General features: G+C 34.6%; 1 protein-coding gene across 2 annotated transcripts; it reads right to left on the bottom strand.

Annotated features, from left to right (window-relative positions):
* Nucleotides 1-295: 295 nt before the first annotated feature.
* Nucleotides 296-4,868, bottom strand: nr0b2a (nuclear receptor subfamily 0, group B, member 2a). 2 transcript variants are annotated; one of them, XM_056475352.1, is made up of 4 exons: nucleotides 4,519-4,866; nucleotides 2,983-3,175; nucleotides 1,854-2,115; nucleotides 296-701 (listed from the first exon to the last, which is right to left on the bottom strand). In XM_056475352.1, the coding sequence occupies exons 1-3, from the start codon at nucleotides 4,828-4,830 to the stop codon at nucleotides 1,874-1,876; spliced, it is 747 nt and encodes a 248-aa protein (XP_056331327.1). In that variant the 5' UTR covers nucleotides 4,831-4,866; the 3' UTR covers nucleotides 296-701; nucleotides 1,854-1,873. The 2 variants fall into 2 exon arrangements, with proteins under 2 accessions (XP_056331327.1, XP_056331328.1); XM_056475353.1 differs by having other exon boundaries at nucleotides 296-2,115; nucleotides 4,519-4,868.
* Nucleotides 4,869-20,517: the final 15,649 nt, after the last annotated feature.

The following is a 20,517-nucleotide window of genomic DNA, read 5'->3' as shown; positions in this document are numbered from 1 at the left end:
TATATATATATATATAAATAGAAATTTGAGTGTTTCAAATACTTATCTTGGGATAATTTTGAAAAACTTTTTTTAATCCTCTTCAAACGTTGACTATATATATATATATATATTTACTATATCTGTGAAATTTAAACAGGACTTTGAATGTTCAATAGGTGATTTGCATATATTACCATATATCAGATTTCCATAAGCACGACTTTGAGATTTGCTACCAATTTGTAACAAAATGAATCACTTTGTAAAAAGAAAATGCTCTGTAGTGCAGAAAAAACTGTCATTTACACAAAAATCTGTAAAAATAAATTTATTGCAGCATATTTATGAACACAAATGTTTTTTTCCTCAAATACATTCTGGCTTTCTCACAGAGACGATAGGTCAAGCTCCGTTTGCTGCCTTTTATCAAGGAATACTTTGCATTTTTACATCCAGTATAAAAAAAATTACAACTTTACATCAAACAAAGGGCAAGAAACAATCAATACTCAAACATAAATCACATCTTTGTGACCTAAACAGCATTACAAAGCTGCAGAAATGTCATGAACGTGTGTAAACAATAAAGAGTCTGTAACTGTTCAGATCAGTCCTGATGTAGTGTGGGTTTATCCAGTGTTTCTGAAGAAAAATCTCCATATTTAAGACATCTGTGAGTCCGCGGCAAGGTTATTGTAGTAAACCAAAACTAAAAGAAACTGAGCAAAAAAAGAACAAAACATTTGGTAAAAAAAGATGTAGAAATTCTCAAAAAATGAAAAACTACTGAACAACTAAAATAAAACAATAATTAGCACAAATAAATAAGCATTTTCAGAATTAAGCACTCATTATTCTGTGACGCAAAATCTGCTGCTGTTTAGAGAATCAGCAGTAGATGGCGCCAAACACATCAGCGAATATGCATGTTTACCTGCATATAAACATCTCTTATATAAAGAGGTTTGTCTTTTTACTTTTACACATTAAGGTTTAGTGTTTAGTGTTTGTTTAAAATATTATTTTATTGGTATCATTAAGGGGCTGTTTATATCTGGTCACATTTTTACGCATTTTTATGCATTTATAGCTTACGTTTCATTAAATAATAATAGTAAGTAACTAAAATGCAGTGTATCTGATGCTTTAGTTATTGTAAGCTAGTTAAATTTGCATATACCGTAGCATGGGATAGATATATCCATTTACCAGAGATGCATCAAATGTAAATTAAGTTAATTGCAATTTCATTAGCGAGGAGAACCTGCTCATTTGCATTTAAAGGCACAAGCTACAAAGACTCTGAGCCCAAAATACACATATTCTGCATCGTGTAATAAATGATCTGATGGGTATTTTCACCCTGATCTCACGAGAAAACGTAAGTATTTTACGTTTTGTCAGTTTAGTGACTAATTCGTAGGAATAGGAGTCACAAAAATGTAGGATTTTAAAAAGGAGGCGTGGCACCTAACCCCACCCCTAAACCCATCCATCATTGGGTGATCAGCAAATCATACTATATTGTATGAATCAGATCATACGAATTATTATGAATTAGCCACTAAATCAAAGCTGAAATTAGCTGAAACTTTACAGGCACACTCTGGAGGCACAAAAGGCTGATCTTACACCGTGTACAAGGGGTAAAATAGGAGTCCTTTAAAACAATAATAATAAAACCAATTTTAAAAAGGTAAACTACGTCGGCGCCAATAGCCTAGTGGTTAGTGCGTTGACATATAGCACTCAGGTGCTTGCGGCAACCCGAGTTCGGTTCCTGGCTCGAGGTCCACTGTCCTGTCAATAAAAGGTGAAAACCCCTAAAAAATAATTTAAAATTAAAATAAAAAAAGGTAAACTATAATAACCTTGTAGTGCGACTTTCTGCCTATCGGCTGAAGAGCATGTCAGTGAGCAGATCCAGGATCTGAGCGTCACCGATGACAGGCCGGAAGAACAGCTCTGTGATCAAACTTGGCGTGATGCTCTTTAATGTGGACGCGGTGAGCAGGATTCGAGCGAATCGTCCTCCGTCCTGCGGATAAAGAGGAACCAGAACCTCTTTCAGGGCCTGCTGAGCCTCATATTGAAGACCCTCCACGAACAGAGACGCCTTCAGACCCGGCACGTCTGCAGATGAAGAAAACCAGATGTAAATAAGACTTTAATATACTAATGGACTGAAATAATATATACTAATGTATGGAAAATTAAACAATATATAACTACAGCTCATAATAAGTAAATAAATGAATCCATGTTTTAAAATTGCTAATATTTTGTACACTTTATTCAATGTATAAAAATGCAATGAAATAAAATTCAACTTGATAAACTAAACTTTTACATGATTTAAAATATAAATACTATATACATCATTTAGAAATAAAAATATAATAGGAATATTCAATGCAAAACCAAGCATAAATAATAATCCAATCATATAAATATAAATAAAGTTCTATAATTAAAAAACATATTATACATCATTTAGAAATGGAAATGTTTAATGCAAAGCAATGCAAAAAATATATATATAATAAAATTCCATAATTACAAAAATATATTATACATCATTTAGAAATAAAATAGAATAGAAATATTCAATGCAAAGCAATGCAAAAAATAAGAATCAATAAAATAAAATTCCAAAATTACAATATATTGAACATCATTTAGAAATATAATAAAACAGACGTATTCAATGCATTTCAATGCAAAGCAATGCAAACAAATAAAATATAAATAAAATAAATATAAATATATTAAACATCATTTAGAAAAAATAGAATAGATATTTTCAATGCAAAAATAAATAAAAATAAAATACAATAGACTTTTCCATGATTAAACAATATATTACACATCATCCAGCATTAAAAATAGAATAGAAATATTCAATGCAAAGCAACTAAAAAAATAAATAAAAATAAAATTAAACCTTTCCATTATAAAAATAATTATTATATGCATCATTACAGTGTCTGTAAATCCTACCTGGATTGAATATGACTGTGCCCTTCAGGTAGGCGTACTCCTTTGGGCTCAGATCCAGACTCCAGAACTTGTTGATGCAGGATTTGAGCGTCTGCACGCCAGCCAGAGTGGGCTGTTCGGGGTCCGCACCTGCGCTCTCCTGCCCGCTCAGCAGGATCTGCTTCAGCATGCTGGGAGCTGGGCTCTCGTCCACCTGAAACATTTTAATAATTTGATATATCATCATAATAAACATGCACAATATACAGAAACACTTTACAATAAGGCTGCGTTAGTTAATGATAGTTAAGGTATTTACTAGCATGAACACACACACTCTGGAATATTTCAATAATTCAATAAATCATCATAATGAACAATATACAGAAACACTTTATAATAAGGCTGCATTCAATATGTAAGTTAATACATTTATTAACATGAACAGACAAACTGGAACATGTTGAATAATTCAATATATGATGATAATGAACATGCACAATAGCCGGTAACTTTACAATAAGGTTGCATTAGTTAATGATAGTTAATGCATTTACTAGCATGAACACACACACACTCTTTTGTTGAATTGATGGACACTGAAAGCATGTATACAAAATATGTTGTTGCTGTTTTATTATTTAATATTATTAGTAGTGCTGGGCTAAAATTAAGTGAAGTTTCATAAACTAATTATGAAAGCAGCACGTGATATGATTGAGCACGACTGGCTGCTCATCTGTAATCAGTAATAATCCAATCAGAGTGATCCAAGCGTACAGTAAATGGATCGTTTTCCCCCTACTGCTCTATCTTCGTTTTGGAAGAATCCCCCTTCTATCCCATCTCCTCCTCTTCCTTCATTTTCTAAGGGGAGATCTTGAGACCTACCTGATCTCAGTTCCCTTTATATGCGTATTGACGGGATGGGAGCCCTGGGCTCAAATATCTCCGAGCTCAGGGCTCTCTCTAAGGACAGCAGGTCAAACCTGCTATAAACGCCAAACATATCTAAGTGGGAACTCTTAAAATGTGATTAACTGCATCCAAAATAAAAGTTTGTTTTGACATTATTTATATAGATAGATAGATAGACAGACAGACAGACAGACTTAATTTTTGCCCAGCACTAATTAATATTTTTGTTTATTTATGTGTTATATATGACAAATATGTCAAATTTAAATATAAAAATGACCAATTGTAGCTCTTCCTAACAGGGAAAACAAGCAACAACCAAGAATGCATGATTATATGCTGTCATAGTTTTGCGGTCAATAAATGTGATTATACTGGAAGTCAATGGAAGAAAAACAGCACCAACATAAGCAAAGGGGAGTCTTGATAACCCAGAGTGTATTGATGAGTTTTTAAAAACTTCCAAAGCATTTTTCCAAAATCTGTGTCAAAATAAGATTTATCAGCAAAAATCATCACATTTGCTGAAACACAGAGAAAGCTGAGGCCAAATTAAGACTCGAAATCAGCCCAGAGTGGATGAAAATGACCCAACACAAGAGTTAAGAGGGTAAATCTGTCAAATAAAAACTCATTTACCTGGAAGTGCACCCTGTCCTGCGCCAGGCCGAGGATGAAGAGCGGCGCCCAGCAGTTCTGGAGGAGCTTCAGCTGGTCTTTGGGCGGCAGCTGCTGAAACGCCGGCAGATTCTTCATGAAATACACCGTCTTCACCAACACGTCTGACGCCAGCGCACACGTCTCACTCGGCGCCTGCAAACACACTCGTCTGCGCTTCTCACAGTGACAAGATTGAGGAACACGCTTATAGTTGAACTCTCCACGGCTGAGAATATTAAACAGGATGGCATTCGGCTGCGCAAAATCTGCACAATCACATCCGCAGTCCATGATGATGATGAAGGTGTGTGTGTGTGTGTTTCTCCAGCTCTTACAGACTGTGAGACATTCACATCTGGCTCTTATTTATACAACACACACACGCGGTTGAACTTTGACCTCTGCGTCTGCTGTGAACTAAACAACTGAACTGTGATAAGCTCAGAGCCACTGTGGGCCGGGTTTATTATTATCTCTGAGGAGGCATTATTACACCAGGCCGTACCAAGCGACCAAGGACTAGTCCATTATATGATACTATCATTACAGAGCAACCCGTGAGCCTATAATCATAATAAAACCTATAAACCTACAAACAGCTCAAAGCCAAGGAGGAGGTCGATGACCTGATGGAGGAGATAAGTTCAGACAGGCCAAGGCAAGGCAAGGCAAGGCAGACTGTATGTATAGAGCACAATCTCACACAACCGTAGTTGATCCAAAGTGCTTTACAATAAAATAAACTCGAAAATAAAACAAAAAACTGGTATTAAAAATAAAAGGAAATACATATGTATAAAATACAAATAAAACAGCATGCATGCATCACGCAAAGGCAAGAGAGTAAAAATAAGTCCTAAATTAGATTCAAAAGCATCCAATGAAGGAGAGATCCTGATGTTCAGAGGGAGACTGTTCCAGAGCCTTGGAGCCGCAACACAGAAAGCTCGATCACCTTTAGATTTGCAGCGAGACCGAGGGACAGACAAAAGAAACCGGTCATGGGATCTTAACGGTCTACAAGCTGTATAAGGCCTAAAAAGTTCACTGACATAGGCCGGGGCTGAACTGTACAATGCTTTATAAGTGAAAAGAAGGATGTTAAAATCAGCTCTGAGTTTTATGAAGCCAGTGGGATGAGGCGAGGACAGGGGAGAGATGATCTCTTTTCTGAGTTCCTGTTATTAATCTGGCGGCTGCATTCTGGACCAACTGTAACCGAGAGTGTTGACTGAGGTAGACCAATGTATGAAGAGTTGCAGTAGTCTAACCGAGAGGAGATTAAAGCATGCGTCACGATTTCTAGATCTTCTTCAGAGAGAAACGGTTTACCAATCTAAGCTGGAAAAAGCTGCTCTTCACAACTGCATTTACATGTCTGTCAAACTGCAAGAGTGGATTAAAGATCACTCCGAGATTCTTGCCGTGATTGTGCAGATTGTCCTTTAGAGCTGAGTTTTAATTGAAACGTTGGTAGCAGCAGGACCTAATAACAACACTTCTGCTTTATTTTCAGTGGAGAACATGAGACTGATTCCTGTGACGCTCCAGAGACAGACGAGTCTTCGCTGAGGCCAGCTTCCAGCCTCCGCCACTGAGACTGCAGCTCTGCACAAGACGTTTGGCCAGCGGAGAAATTAAAATGGTCGTGCCCAACTGAGCCTGGTTTCTCTCAAGGTTTTTTTTCCTTCACTTTCGCCATTAGTGAAGTTTTTTTTCCCTCTCCGCTGTCGCCACTGGCTTGCATGATTCGGGATCTGTAGAGCTGCGCATCGTTGGATTTGCTCTTCAGTATTTGGACTCTCAGTAGTGATTATTAAACCACACTGAACTGAGCTCAACTGAACTGAACTTAAACACTACAAACTGAACTACACTGTTCCTATTTACTGTGACCCTTTATGTGAAGCTGCTTTGACACAATCTACATTGTATAAGCGCTATACAAATAAAGGGGAATTGAATTGAACTGAATTATAACATATAAAATATAGTATTTCTGACAGTTTTCTTTATTTCATGGATTTGAGTTATGAATTACAGTGTCGCAATACTACTTGGTATCACGATAGTTCAGCTGGTATAGTATCGTAACATGAATTAATGGTATTGTGAAAACCCTATTAGGCAAGTCATTGTATAACAGTGGTTTATTCTGTAGACAATCCAAAACTAATATTGCTTAAGGGGGTTAATAATATTGACATTAAAATGGCTTTAAAACAATTAAAAACTGCTTTTATTCTAGCCGAAATAAAACAGATAAGACTTTCTCCAGAAGAAAAAATATTAGAGGAAATACTGTGAAAATTTCCTAAATCTGTTCAACATCATTTGGGAAATATTTGAAATAGAAAAACATTATATATACAATATTTCAATATATATTTTTAAGTGGTACTTTTTAAATGTTATATTCTTTAGGTACTAAACGTCCTCCATCCTATCCAATAAAGAGGAACCAGAATCTCCTTCAGAGTCTCGTATTGAAGACCCTCTACGAACAGAGACGCCTTCAGACCCGGCACGTCTGCAGATGAAGAAAACCAGATGTAAATGAGACTTTAATATACTAATGGACTGAAATAATATATACTAATGTATGGAAAATTAAACAATAAATAACTACAGCTCATAGTAACTAAAATAACTAAATACATGTGTTAAAACTGCATAATATTCTGTACACTTTATTCAATGGAAAGCATTACAAAAAATGTTATGAAATCAAATGCAACTAAATAAACTAAACTTTTACATTAAAAAAATATGTTATACGTCATTTAGAAATAAAAATAGAGTAGAAATATTCAATGAATATTAAAGCAAAGAAATGCAAAAGTAAATAAAAATAAAACATAATTAAAACAAATATTATATATAATTATGCTTAAAGTGAAGCACAAAAATGACTCTGGAATCCATCATTGAATTGAATATGTCAAAATAAATTAGTTTGCGTTTCCCTACTTCACTACTGCACATTTAATCAGATTTAATTAACCAAAATTTAATTGGTTAATGTTTTGCATTGTCTTTGTCATGTATGATCAGACTCAAAGAATTCTCCACTTTTTTCCAGGTTTTGAACAACATGAGGAGAAATAAATGATGAAATCCAGCAGCTCAAGGTCTTTTACACAAACACAGCTCGTTATATAATGGAGATCTGCAAGCTTGTGGGATTTTCTGCTGTTTGGTGACCTTGTGCTACTAACATGTCAAGGTTTATTGGGTCACCTGGATAACCCCTGCTGGAGGACGAGGGAAACACACGATTATAGTTAAGTTTATTTATTTCTTTTTGTACAAAGACAATCCACTATAATACATTAAACTATTTCAATCATAGGCAAGATGAATAGTGTCGGGTTATAGCAAAATGTGTGTGTCAGTAAGAAAAACTAAACAAATTGCCAAATACTGCTCTGTCTGCAATAATAGGTAGTCTACATCAGTGTTTCCCAACCCTGATCCTGAAGGCACACCAACAGTACACATTTTCAACCTCTCCCTAATCAAACACACCTGAATCAACTCAGCAGAACATTAGAAAAGACCCCAAAACCTGACACGAATGGGTCAGATAAGGGAGACATACAAAATATGTACTGTTGGTGTGCCTCCAGGAACAGGGTTGGGAAACACTGATCTACATGTTTAGAAAAGACAATCTCATCTCTATCCCTAATTTGAAGATATTCTTTAATGTATTTATTTATTTACTTCTTTGTGTAGAGGCGATTTGAGCGTTTTAATATTGTCTTGTAATAGATATTCAGTAATTGTATTTATTTGCACACTGCTTGTACTGTGAAACATGATAAGCTCATTGTGATTATTTGCATGCTGTGTTGCTTTAATATTAGTCATTCCAAATAAAATAATCAAATGTGTGTGTGTGTGTGTGTGTGTGTGTGTGTGTCGGTTAAAAATACAATAACCAGTAGTAAACTCTACTGTTATGAGACAAAAGCTATATACACTTGAAGAATTATTAAAATTAGATTTTTTTCTTCTTTTTTAATTATTTCCCATATGATGTTGAACAGATTCAGGAAATGTTGACAGTATGTCTGATAATATTTGTTCTTCTGGAGAAAGTCTTATTTGTTTTATTTCAGCTAGAATAAAAGCAGTTTTTAATTTTTTAAACACCATTTTAAGGTCAATATTATTAGCCCCTTTAAGCTATATGTTTTTTTCAATAGTCTACAGAACAAACCATCATTATACAGTAACTTGCCTAATTACCCTAACTTTACCCTAATTACCCTAGTTAAGCCTTTAAATGTCACTTTAAGCTGTATAGAAGTGTCTTGAAGAATATCTAGTCTAATATTATTTACTGTCATCATGACAAAGAGAAAATAAATCAGATATTAGAGACGAGTTATTAACACTATTATGATTAGAAATGTGTTGGAGTGTGAATAATTGAAATGTGCTAATGTGCTAATAATTCAGGGGGGCTAATAATTCTGACTTCAACTGTACATTTCTTTACTGATGGCCACTCAAAAGAAGCCTCATGTCAATCATATTTCATCATATTAATTATACACCATCTTATTTTTACCAGTCACTGTGACTTTTCTTTGTAATTTGAAGGCGACAGAAGTGATGATTATGCTTGCTGGAAAAATACTATAGTAATACTTATTCATGCTAGAAACATGCTAGTAACATGCTAATTCATGGTAGAAACATGCTAATTCATGCTAGAAACATGCTAACAACAGAATACTTTAGCAACCGCCTAGCAACGACCTAGAAACGCCTTAGCAACCACTCAGAACACCCTAGCAATGACCTAGAATACCATAGCAACCGCCTAGCAACAACTTAGCAACCACCTTAGCAACCACTAAGAACACCTTAGCAACAACCTAGCAACACCTTAGCAACCACCTAGCAACACCTTACCAAGCACTAGGAACAACCTAGCAACCGACTACCAAGAAACATGCCAATCTATACTAGAAACATGCTAACATAAATGTACTTATCTATGCCGACTGTTTCAAACTTCATAAAAACTGCTTCAATTATTTACACTTCAAAACGACTTCAAACGTTTAGACTTTTCAAGCCACCATAAAGTTTGTCCTCAAACTTTAATATCTAGTTTATTTATAGTGTCTTTGAATCATATTATAGTAAAGTGGATCATACTGTAACAGCATTAATGCCTCCTGCAGCATACTGTAGTACTAATAATGAACTGTAATAAATACTGTAGTATACTTTAGTTTTTACTACAGTAAACTGTGGTGTATCACATTATATACACTATAGTTGTATAAAACTACCACAGAATCACCACAACAGATCAATTAATATACTTGTGTTACCATAACAACTGATAAACCACCAGAGCAGACTAATTTAAGTATTTTACTCTAGTATTTTTTATCATTTAAATATAATATATAATGTACAGGGCGACGCAGTGGCGCAGTAGGTAGTGCTGTCGCCTCACAGCAAGAAGGTTGCTGGTTCGAGCCTCAGCTGGGTCAGTTGGCATTTCTGTGTGGAGTTTGCACGTTCTCCCTGCGTGTGGGTTTCCTCCGGGAAACTGTCCATATTGTATGAGTGTGTATGGATGTTTCCCAGAGATGGGTTGCAGCTGGAAGGGCCTGTGCTGGATAAATTGGTGGTTCATTCCGCTGTGGTGACCCCATTTTAATAAAGAGACTAAGCCGAAAAGAAAATGAATGAATGAATATAATAAAAATTAGATGCATCTATGCTCTTTGCACTAACACAAGAAAATTAATAAATAATTAAAAGATCACAGCTGTTCCTAAGGGTTAAGAATGATCACAATTTTATCTTTAATATAGAACACTTCACAGTACAATAGTGTTAAATCAATTTAGACGTTTCTAGTTATTGTGCACTTAACTGTTATATTGTATTTATGTCATATATTTATTTTAGTTCCTCTTTTGATCCTGAACTTTGATCCATCTATATTAAAATTTTGATTACATTTTCATTCATTCATTCGGCTTAGTCCTTCTTGCTCCTTCTTAGGACCTTCCTATTATGAGGCCACAGTGCTAACCGTTGAGCCACCGTGCTGCCCACAATACAGCTTTCACTTTTAGCTAATTTAATACGTTTATGATCAGTGACATTGAGCTATTAACATGTGTGATTACATCTGCCTGATAAATGTACGTTTGGCTATTGTTCACGGATGTTTTTTTCATCTGTAAATCAACTCCACTGATGGCTGATTTCTGAAAACTGAGTGATAACACAAATAACAGAAGATACTGTTCACGCTGATTGAATTGATTTCTTTTAACGCACATTTGATTTGATCAGTCATCTTTAACTGATTTACATCTGCAGAAAACAAACAGATCGTTCATCTCCAACACCATTCAGATACAGTCGATACAATCTCGAACTGTTTAATAATGTAAAACTGATCAAAATCCTGAATTACATTCATTCAGTTGTGTTTCAGCGTAGTCCCTTCATTAATCAGGGGTCGCCACAGTGGAATGAACCGCCTGAATTACATGTAAATCAGTGCAGAAAGTCACTGAAAGCTTTGCTGTGATCAATGAAGCTGAGAAATGATCAATTCATCAGTCAGATAATATAAAAGGCTGATTTCTCCCTGGTAATTGAGTTCCACAGATTTAGACACAGTTAATCAGCTTTTGTTTTGGGGGAGAAATTCCTGCTATCTGTGAAAAACAACATGAGAAATAGTTTTATAACACTGCATAATAGTAAAACTCTCATCAAAGTGTGTTACTTTAATTAATTAAATGGTTTGTTCTTACAATAATACTAAATATTTTATCAAATCAAAAATATGCATGAACAAATAAAAAACAATTATTTATTGCATTTTAAAATTATATAAAAGATCGGATATTTTTTATTAAAAGTATGCATGAGTATGAACTTTTTCATTAATCATTTAAAATGTTTAATTACAATTAAATTTTAAATGATTGGAAATGATCATTATACAAAGACTATTACTACTCATTTAAAATGTTATTAACTGTAATAAAATCATTATATTTTTATCAAATATTTAGTTGTTTGTGAGAATAAACATTATTTAAATAATTATTTTTAATTCTTAAAAATAATAAATATAAACTACAATATGCAATAATATAAAAATACACCAAAATAAATGTTAATAAATTATTATATATAATATACAGTAATGTTTTATTTTATTATTTAAATTTTTTAATTATTATATATTTATGTAATGGAATAATTAAAATAATTTTAATTAAATATAATTTTAAAAAGGTAATTCAACTTCTTGTATATAAAACTGTTAAACATCATTTAGAAATAAACTACATTACAGTTTTTTACAGACACTAGGACACACTTCTCAATACTTCACACAGTGAGCACAACAGTCTCAGTGTCAGTGGCATAAAGTGGACAATTACTCTTAATACCCTCAAAATAAAAACTTTGTTGCTTCTTTTATCTAGTTGAATCTACTTATATTTGTTAAGTTAACTTACAGTTTTACAGACGCTAGGACACATTTCTCAATACTCGGGTCACTTTTGCAGAACTCTTGACCCAGTGAGCACAACAGAAGTGTGTGTGGGCTAAACTGAGGATCAATTCTCAGTGTTTTGGCACTAAATGCATTCAGTGACTACATCTCTCATATTGATCAAGTCTTTTCTCACTCAGACACAACAACTGACAAACATCTGTGTACGTACAGGACATTTAGCATGTGTTTACATACTGTTTTCAACACTGTTAAACTCATGTTCAACACAATATCATCATCATGCAGAACTGAAGAAGAGCAAAATTCAACAGTAATATTTTACTGGAACATATTCACATCTATAAATGCAGTTTAAACGGCCACAGCTGATTCTCACTGTAGATGAACATCTACTCAGGCGTTACTCTTTCACTTTGATTACAAAAGGAGACGACAGCTGAATAGGTTTGTGTTGTGATGTAAACATGGACCCAGCCAGAAATAGAGAAGTGGCTGAAAGAGGAAGAAGATTGCCAGGGATGGATCAGGCATGCCAGAAGATTCTTTCCTAGGTGTGTTGCCCCTAGATGACTTATAAGATGTGATGTCGATTAGAACTTGTGGCCAAATGGAGAAACCAAGTAGATTAGCATCACTATTGTATCTGTATCAGTGAATGGTGTGGATACAAGTTCTTGTATTTTGGAATTACTTAGTGCAAAAAATAAAAATAAAGGACATAAAATATTGTCTGATTCATTCCAGTAACATTTATTGCAGTTATAAACAGAGATGTGTCCTTGTTTTACACAAGAAAACACTGTGTATAGTGTTTTTTAGCTCATTGTTTTGTGGGTGACAGTGTGTTTCAACCTTTGTGTTCTGGAAGAATGAGTTTATTTGAGAGCTGAATCAAGTGTTTTGCTAGTTGTAGTGCATGTTGAATGTGAAACTGCTTTGCCAAGCTTATTGAGAAATGTGTCCTAGCATCTGTAAAAACCTGTACACAGCTCTTAATGTCCAGCACAAATATGATTCTTTAATTATTGCTATTTATTGTGTTTGTTTTTCTGTAACGCCGTGTTCATGTGCAGCGTGTCCTGCTTTATCTCAGCAGTGCCTAGCACAGAGAACTGAACCAGATAAGCTAATTACTATATTGCTCTAAATCAAATCAACAAGTAGCTACTTGAGTAATTCCATTACATTTCTATTGTGAAGATCAATATTCACTGTGACGATTACTTAGAGCAAATACACTGCTGAGAGAGTAAATTATGCTTCTGATTTTCAAGCAAATGTAAGCATGAATGCCATCTTAAGACAAAAAACAATACTGGACCAATATTAAAAACTCTAGAGTATAGTTCATTCATTCATTCATGAATTTTCCTTCAGCTTAGTCTCTTATTCATCAGGGGTTGCCACAGTGGAATGAACCGCCAACTTATCCCAGAGTATTGCTGCGTCCCAATTTGCATACTTATACTACACCCTAAAAGTATGTACTTCTTTTGTGAAGGAAAAGCACACACTATTGAGTGTGTAACAGAAGAGTATGCAAGCTTTTGGGACACACTACTTCCTCGTTAACAGATCGTTGTGTTGCTTAGTTACGAGCCCTGTCAATCATCCACATTTCTTTCATATTTAATTCCCTACCTTATTGGAGAAGCAGCAGCAGCGGCAGGATAATCCCCCATTCACGAGTCTTTCATGCAGAGAGATCTCCTCAGGTGTTTGGGTAATTCTGCATTCAGATGTTAATGTCCAAACATGTCTTTATATAAGTTCAGTATTGTTGTTGCAGATGAAATATAACACAGAAAACGCGATTAAAACATGTTCCAGTGGGCGAGATATTAATTAACAGTCAAACAAACATCTTTACCGAAGCCTCTCTGCTTGACGGTTGGTCTTGTGCGTCCATCGTGTTTGTAGTTTGTTTACACTTTTCACCCGCATTTGTAGTTCTAAATCGAATTCACGTCCTACGCACAATGTATTGTGGGCAATATCAGCAGTATGGACGCTTCTACACTTCGAGTTTTTATCGTAAATAGTAAACCATCCGGGAACCTTTGGCATACTCTTTTCAATATACTTCAATTTGGGACATACTAATTCTACTTTCAAATACTATTTAGGACGGATAGTATGCGAATTGGGACGCAGCATATGTTTTACACAGCAGATGCCCTTCCAGCTGCAACCCAGTACTGGGAAACACCCATACACACACACACACACACACACACACATTCATCCACTATGGTCAATTTAGTTCATCAATTCCCCTATAGCGCATGTGTTTGGACTGTGGGGGAAACCGGAGCACCCGGAGGAAACCCACACCAACACGGGGAGAACATGCAAACTCCACACAGAAACACCAACTGACCCAACCTGGGCTCGAACCAGTGACCTTCTTGCTGTGAGGCCACAGTGCAAACCACTGAGACACCATGTTACCCTATATATAATTAAGATATAAAAAGATTAATCACATCCAAAATAAAAGTCTGTTTTGACATAATATATGTGTGTATTATATATATATATATATATATTATGATACACACATGCATAAAAACTAAATTTGTTACATAATTAAATTTATATATATATATAATGTGCATCACATACAGATATATTTTATCTAAATATAAATGAACATTTTCTCAAATTTATGGATGCATGTGTGTATATACATGATAAATATATACAGTATTATATATTTATACACCAGGGGCGAACTGGGAAAGAATTTCCAACCGGGCCAAAAGTACTGTCTGGCAGGCCACATTTGATGCTGCGATCTAGAATGTGAAGGGGGGGGGGTTGATGCACGGCAGGCCAGATTGACCATCAGGCCACCGGTGTTGTCCCAGTGCTCCCTATGGCCAGTCCGCCCCTGGTACACGCCAACACATAAATGATCATAAAACAAACTTTTTTTTGGCTGCAAGTAATATTTGCACATGCAGCATTATTGATCTTATTGAATATTTTATGTATGTAATTTGTGTAAAAATGTCACCAGTTGTGCACTATACACACACACACACACACACACACACAGTTGAGGTCAGATGAATTATTAGCCCCCCTGTTTATTTTTCCCCCCAATTTCTATGTAACAGAGAGCAGATTTTTTCAACACATTTCTAATCATAATAGTTTTAATAACTCATCTCTAATAACTGATTTATTTTCTCTTTGTCATGATGACAGTAAATAATATTAGACTAGATATTCTTCAAGACACTTCTATACAGCTTAAAGTGACATTTAAAGGCTTCACTAGGGTAATCAGGTTAACTAGGCAGGTTAGGGTAATTAGGCAAGTTATTGTATAATGATGGTTTGTTCTGTAGACTATTGAAAAAAATTTGCTTATGGGGCTAATAATATTGACCTGAAAATGCTGTTTAAAAAATTAAAAACTGCTTTTATTCAAGCTAAAATAAAACAATTAAGACTTTCTCCAGAAGAAAAAATATTATCAGAAATACTGTGAACAATTCCTGAATCTGTTAAACATCATTTGGGAAATATTTAAAAAAAGAAAAAAAAGAAATAAATCAAAGGGGGGCTAATAATTCTGACTTCAACTGTATATATATATATATATATATATATATATATATATATATATACATATAAATCAAAACATTACTTTTTTTTACTATTTTTAGTGTATATAGCTAATAATTTGAAATATTATTGAGGGTTTCAATAGGCAGTGTCTTAATAAATTTAATATTTTAATATTTTTGTATTTTACAATAGTGCATGTATTGTTTTTTGACCGCAGTTTGCACCAATTCTGCATTATTCTGCAGTTGACACATGTGCAGTATTTTTTCCTCTATAATACTCCTCCTGCAGTTGAACAGCACGTCTCCTGCTTTTGTGCTTCACAGTGAAAGAGTCTCCGTCTGAATCATAGCGATTGAATCACGGGTTGTAAATGTGTTTGATAAGAGAGTGTTTATTGAAGGTCGAGACAGTCTGAGACAGACACTGAGGACAGAGTCTTATCAGCAGCTCGATAGTAAAACTGAAAACACTCACGCCAAACACACAACCACAAACCACTGTGGGAAATGCACTAATAAAAGCACTTGAGTCAAGGGCTCGTTCATGCAAACATTTTAATTCTGTCATCATCTACTGTCGCTTTACATGTTTCTTTCTTCTGTTAAACACAAAAGTAGATATTTCAAAGAATGTTGAACACCTGTAACCATTGAATTCTGTAGTATTTGTTTTTCTGCAATAGAAGTCAAGGTTACAGGTTTTCAGCATTTTTCAAATTATCTACTTTTGTGTTTAACAGAAGAAAGAAACTCAAAAAGATAGTAAATAGAGAGTACATTTTTATTTTGGGGGGAACTATACCTTTAAGGTGAAGTGCTGTAATGTAGAAATATTTAATCACTCTGAATAAAGTTATTCAAAGATGATTCCTTGGATTTACTCAATTTGTTTTACGTTAAGTGGTTGTAAACAATTTATTTGGGCTGAATTTAAACAAACAAATGAAGTTGAACATTAATAAATTTAATTTGTTTGTTTAAATTCAACACAAATAAATTGTTTGCAACAGTTTTGCATGCAACACTTTTTTTCAGTGCATTCAGATGAACATGAAATTATTCACAATTTAATTACATACATTTTTAATTATATATTAAATTGTTTACATTTTTCACAGTATTTCCTTCACACTGAAAAAAAGTGTAGCATGCAAAACTGTTGCAAACAATTTATTTGTGCTGAATTTAAACAAACAATTTAAATTGAGCAAATAAATTGTTTACAACCACTTAACGTGAAAGAAATTGAGTAAATCCAAGGAATCATCTTTGAATAGTTTATTCAGTGCAGGATAAATTCAATATTAAGAGCCTTCTTCAGAATGTTTTTTTATTTCTACTGTCTACAGAACAAACCACTGTTGTGTAATGAACCTCTAATCTATTTAACCTAGTTAAGCCTCTCATGTCACATTAGGTTGAATACTAAAATATTATGTTCTGTCATCATGACAAAGAAAACAGAAATCAGTAATTAACCTAACGAAGAGCTCATTTAAACAGTACAATATATGTCCTATTTAGGGATGCTCACTTCGGTTAATTTTTTTAAAACCGCCACTCATTAACCGAATATTAACTGTTAACTGCTCAGATTATTATTAAATTATTATTTAATTTTAAAAAGGAATGGACGTGTCTATTTTGTGTCTATTGCATTTTAAAACACTGATTTATTTTAATATGCGAACATATTAACAACAGAACATCTTCACGCACCTGCAGTGTTTCCAACAGCATAGAAATAAAGAATTAAACTAAATTAAAATAATAAAATAAATAGTCCTGCCCTAGATATTGTTCACTTAAATTACAAATTTAGATTACAAAACGAAAACGCTTTTCCTTTTTTAAGAACCGATGTTTTTTTCTCTCCATTATTATGTTTTTTTTCTTTCGTCAAATAAAAATAGCAGGCTACCTTAAATTGATCCCCCCACGGAAAATAGGCCTATGCATTTAATTATAATCAGCTCTAATTCTTATATCACAAGCCTCTGTCAACATTTTAATAGAAGTCATTAAAGATTATGTATTGAGCATCTGATTTTACCTTATGCTTGTGTGCTTTTATGTCCTCTCTCACTCGCGGCTCGCAATACTGTGTTGACTTTCTGTAAAGTATAGGCTACGATAGCATAACAATTTTGTTGTTTACATATGATATTGCATTCATTTGCATACATGATTTTTAAGCTGTAAAATGAAAGCCTCAGTTTGGTGCGAAAATATCATTATACAAATAATAAGAAAATCTTTGGATTTGTTTGATTGGCACATTAGGCTGTGTAGACTATTTTAAAAATGTATATTTTATAAGAATATAATTTTATAAATGAAAAAAAAAGGTTGTTTTGTTTGTTGTAGCCTACACTAAATCATCAATTTGTTGAGTTTATAACGCGGATCCAGGACAGAGGGGATCAGCATCCATCAACTTGTCTGTGTCAAACTGTGACCAGCAATATTTTTCTTTTATCTGGCTTCTTTGGTAAAATACGTCTGTTGGCACAATGGGTTGCGTGTGTTACCATACCGCCAGTTAACAAATATGTTGCACATCAGGGGCCAATCACACCGAACTCGCTTTTCAGTTCCAAAAAACTCGAGGTGCAGCTCACTGCCTTTATGTTGACAAGATAAAAGAAGTGCACTGCTCTTTTGTATGTGACTAGGAAACGACTAAATCAGCTGGTCTATTGTGCGCGAGTGCTGCTGTTGATGTTGTTATAACTGTAATATTTCATAATATTGTGATATTCAAGATCTGTAAAGTCATACAGCTCTGGATAACTTGAAACAGCGACCACAAGTCTCTCCTCCATCATTAAAAGTTCTCCGTAATCGTCTTGACAACACAAACTCTGCTGTCACCTCAAGAAAACCCCGCCTCTGCTTTCACTTGATTGGAGAATGAAAAAGAATGATGTATTGCGCTTATCCCGCTCAGGGTTGAATTTTATTTCAACTGCGAGCACACAGTGCGCAACAGCAAAAATGTGAGGCGCACAGAGTGCATAAGCAGCATGAAAAACACTCTCAGCTGTTAGTAAACCATTTTCCCCATGACTTCCAGAATACAAAGACTGAAATGTCTAGAGTACAGCGATGTTTTTGACTCTTAGGGATCACAGTTTAAAGACAAAACTTATTTCACGAGTTCACACTTGCAATCGTTTCAGAATAAAGCGTATTTGGCGTGCTGTCCGGGGAGAGGGCTCTGAGCTCGGGAAGACACCCAAACTCGAGTTATTCCTCTTATCAGGAAACAGAGAGGAATTGGGATTCGAGCGAAGTATCTAGCCCGGCCCCAGAATGCTCCCCCCGGGATTGTAATGCTTAAGTGGTGAGGTGACGGGGTGGTGGAGGGATGCTAAAGTCGTGAGATGCTGCAGGTAAGACAGCTTTGGTATATATAGGGGTTTGGTCAAGAACTGATTGGATAATAGAATAATTGTCAATGACGTATTTGATACTGAAACTTCTGCGCGTGCTCCTTCCGAAATTTGTTTATAAAACATCACTAATTGTCATTCATGCGTTGCCAGATTTCAGCCATTTCTTATGTTTCTTTTTTTTTTCTGGATGCCCTCAATAGTATATACTACCCAGTGTGGATGTGTTTGATTAGGGACGCATCCAACATGTTAGAAAACACAGATGTAAACAACACAGAGTGAAAAATATCAACCAGTGAATCATTTTAAGACAATATATGGTTATATTGAATGTACGAAGTCAATAACATATATAGATATATTCAATTCAAGTTTACTTGTATAGCGCTTTCCACAATGAGTAGCTAATAATTATCGAGCCTGCATAAAAATGCATAGTGAAAACACATTTTTACCGTATCTCATTTTTTGGCAAAAACTTCCTGATGATAAACTTGTGTTGTTTTCTAAATCATTTTATCTCCTCAAGATCATTAGTTGGACGTGCAACTTGTTGTTTTTGGTTTAGCTCTTACTGGGAAATCAATGGTAAAATATTGCAAAACTTGTATTGACTCTTATACACGAGGTTTTCTTAGTGAAGAAACATGTTTATTTACTACAAAGCATTTTAAATGTCAATAGCCAATATTAACGCTGAAAGAGGCTTTGCTTTGATGAAGATCACGTGGCCCTAAACATCTATTGGAAAGTCATGTTAACCAGTTTAAACCTATTTAACTATAACCCCAATTAACATGATGAAAAACTAAACACTTTGTCCAGCTAACAGCAGTTTTACTCAAACCAAAACATTTACAATCCTCAGTGAAGTGTGCTAGTAACTAACACAAATCAAATGACATAATTATCAATGAAATGATTTAGTTTTAATGTCTGCATGGCCTTCATATTCCACAGCAGTCTTATCAACAGGACGTGATTCATCTTTCTGGATGACAGCAGCTCGAATCTATTTATATTTCAGCTTTTATGACGGCCATAAGCATGACTGAGCTGTAAAGTTGAAGGCCAGGTCGAGATCGGTTATGTTTCCTTCGGTTGGTGAACCTGAATAACCTGTTTTCTTCACTCAATCAAGTATGAGTAACTATCGGGTAAAGGGGTTTCATTTAACTTTCATTTAAAACTAGGGCCTTGTACATTCGGGGGCCCTAAGCAGAATAATTTTGGGGCCCTACCTTGCACTAAATACACTGAAAAAAACTATTCAAAGATGATTCCTTGGATTTACTAAATTTTTTTACGTTAAGTGGTTGTAAACAATTTATTTGGGCTGAATTTAAACAAACAAATGAAGTTGAACATTATTAAATTTAATTAGTTTGTTTAAATTCAACACAAATAAATTGTTTGCAACAGTTTTGCATGCAACACTTTTTTGCCACTGCAAACGGGCCAGCCTGATCTCACG

This window comes from Danio aesculapii, chromosome 16 (genome assembly GCF_903798145.1).
Source record: "Danio aesculapii chromosome 16, fDanAes4.1, whole genome shotgun sequence".
NCBI classification, from domain to species: Eukaryota; Metazoa; Chordata; class Actinopteri; order Cypriniformes; family Danionidae; genus Danio; species Danio aesculapii.
This window is presented reverse-complemented; position numbering and strand designations above follow the sequence as displayed.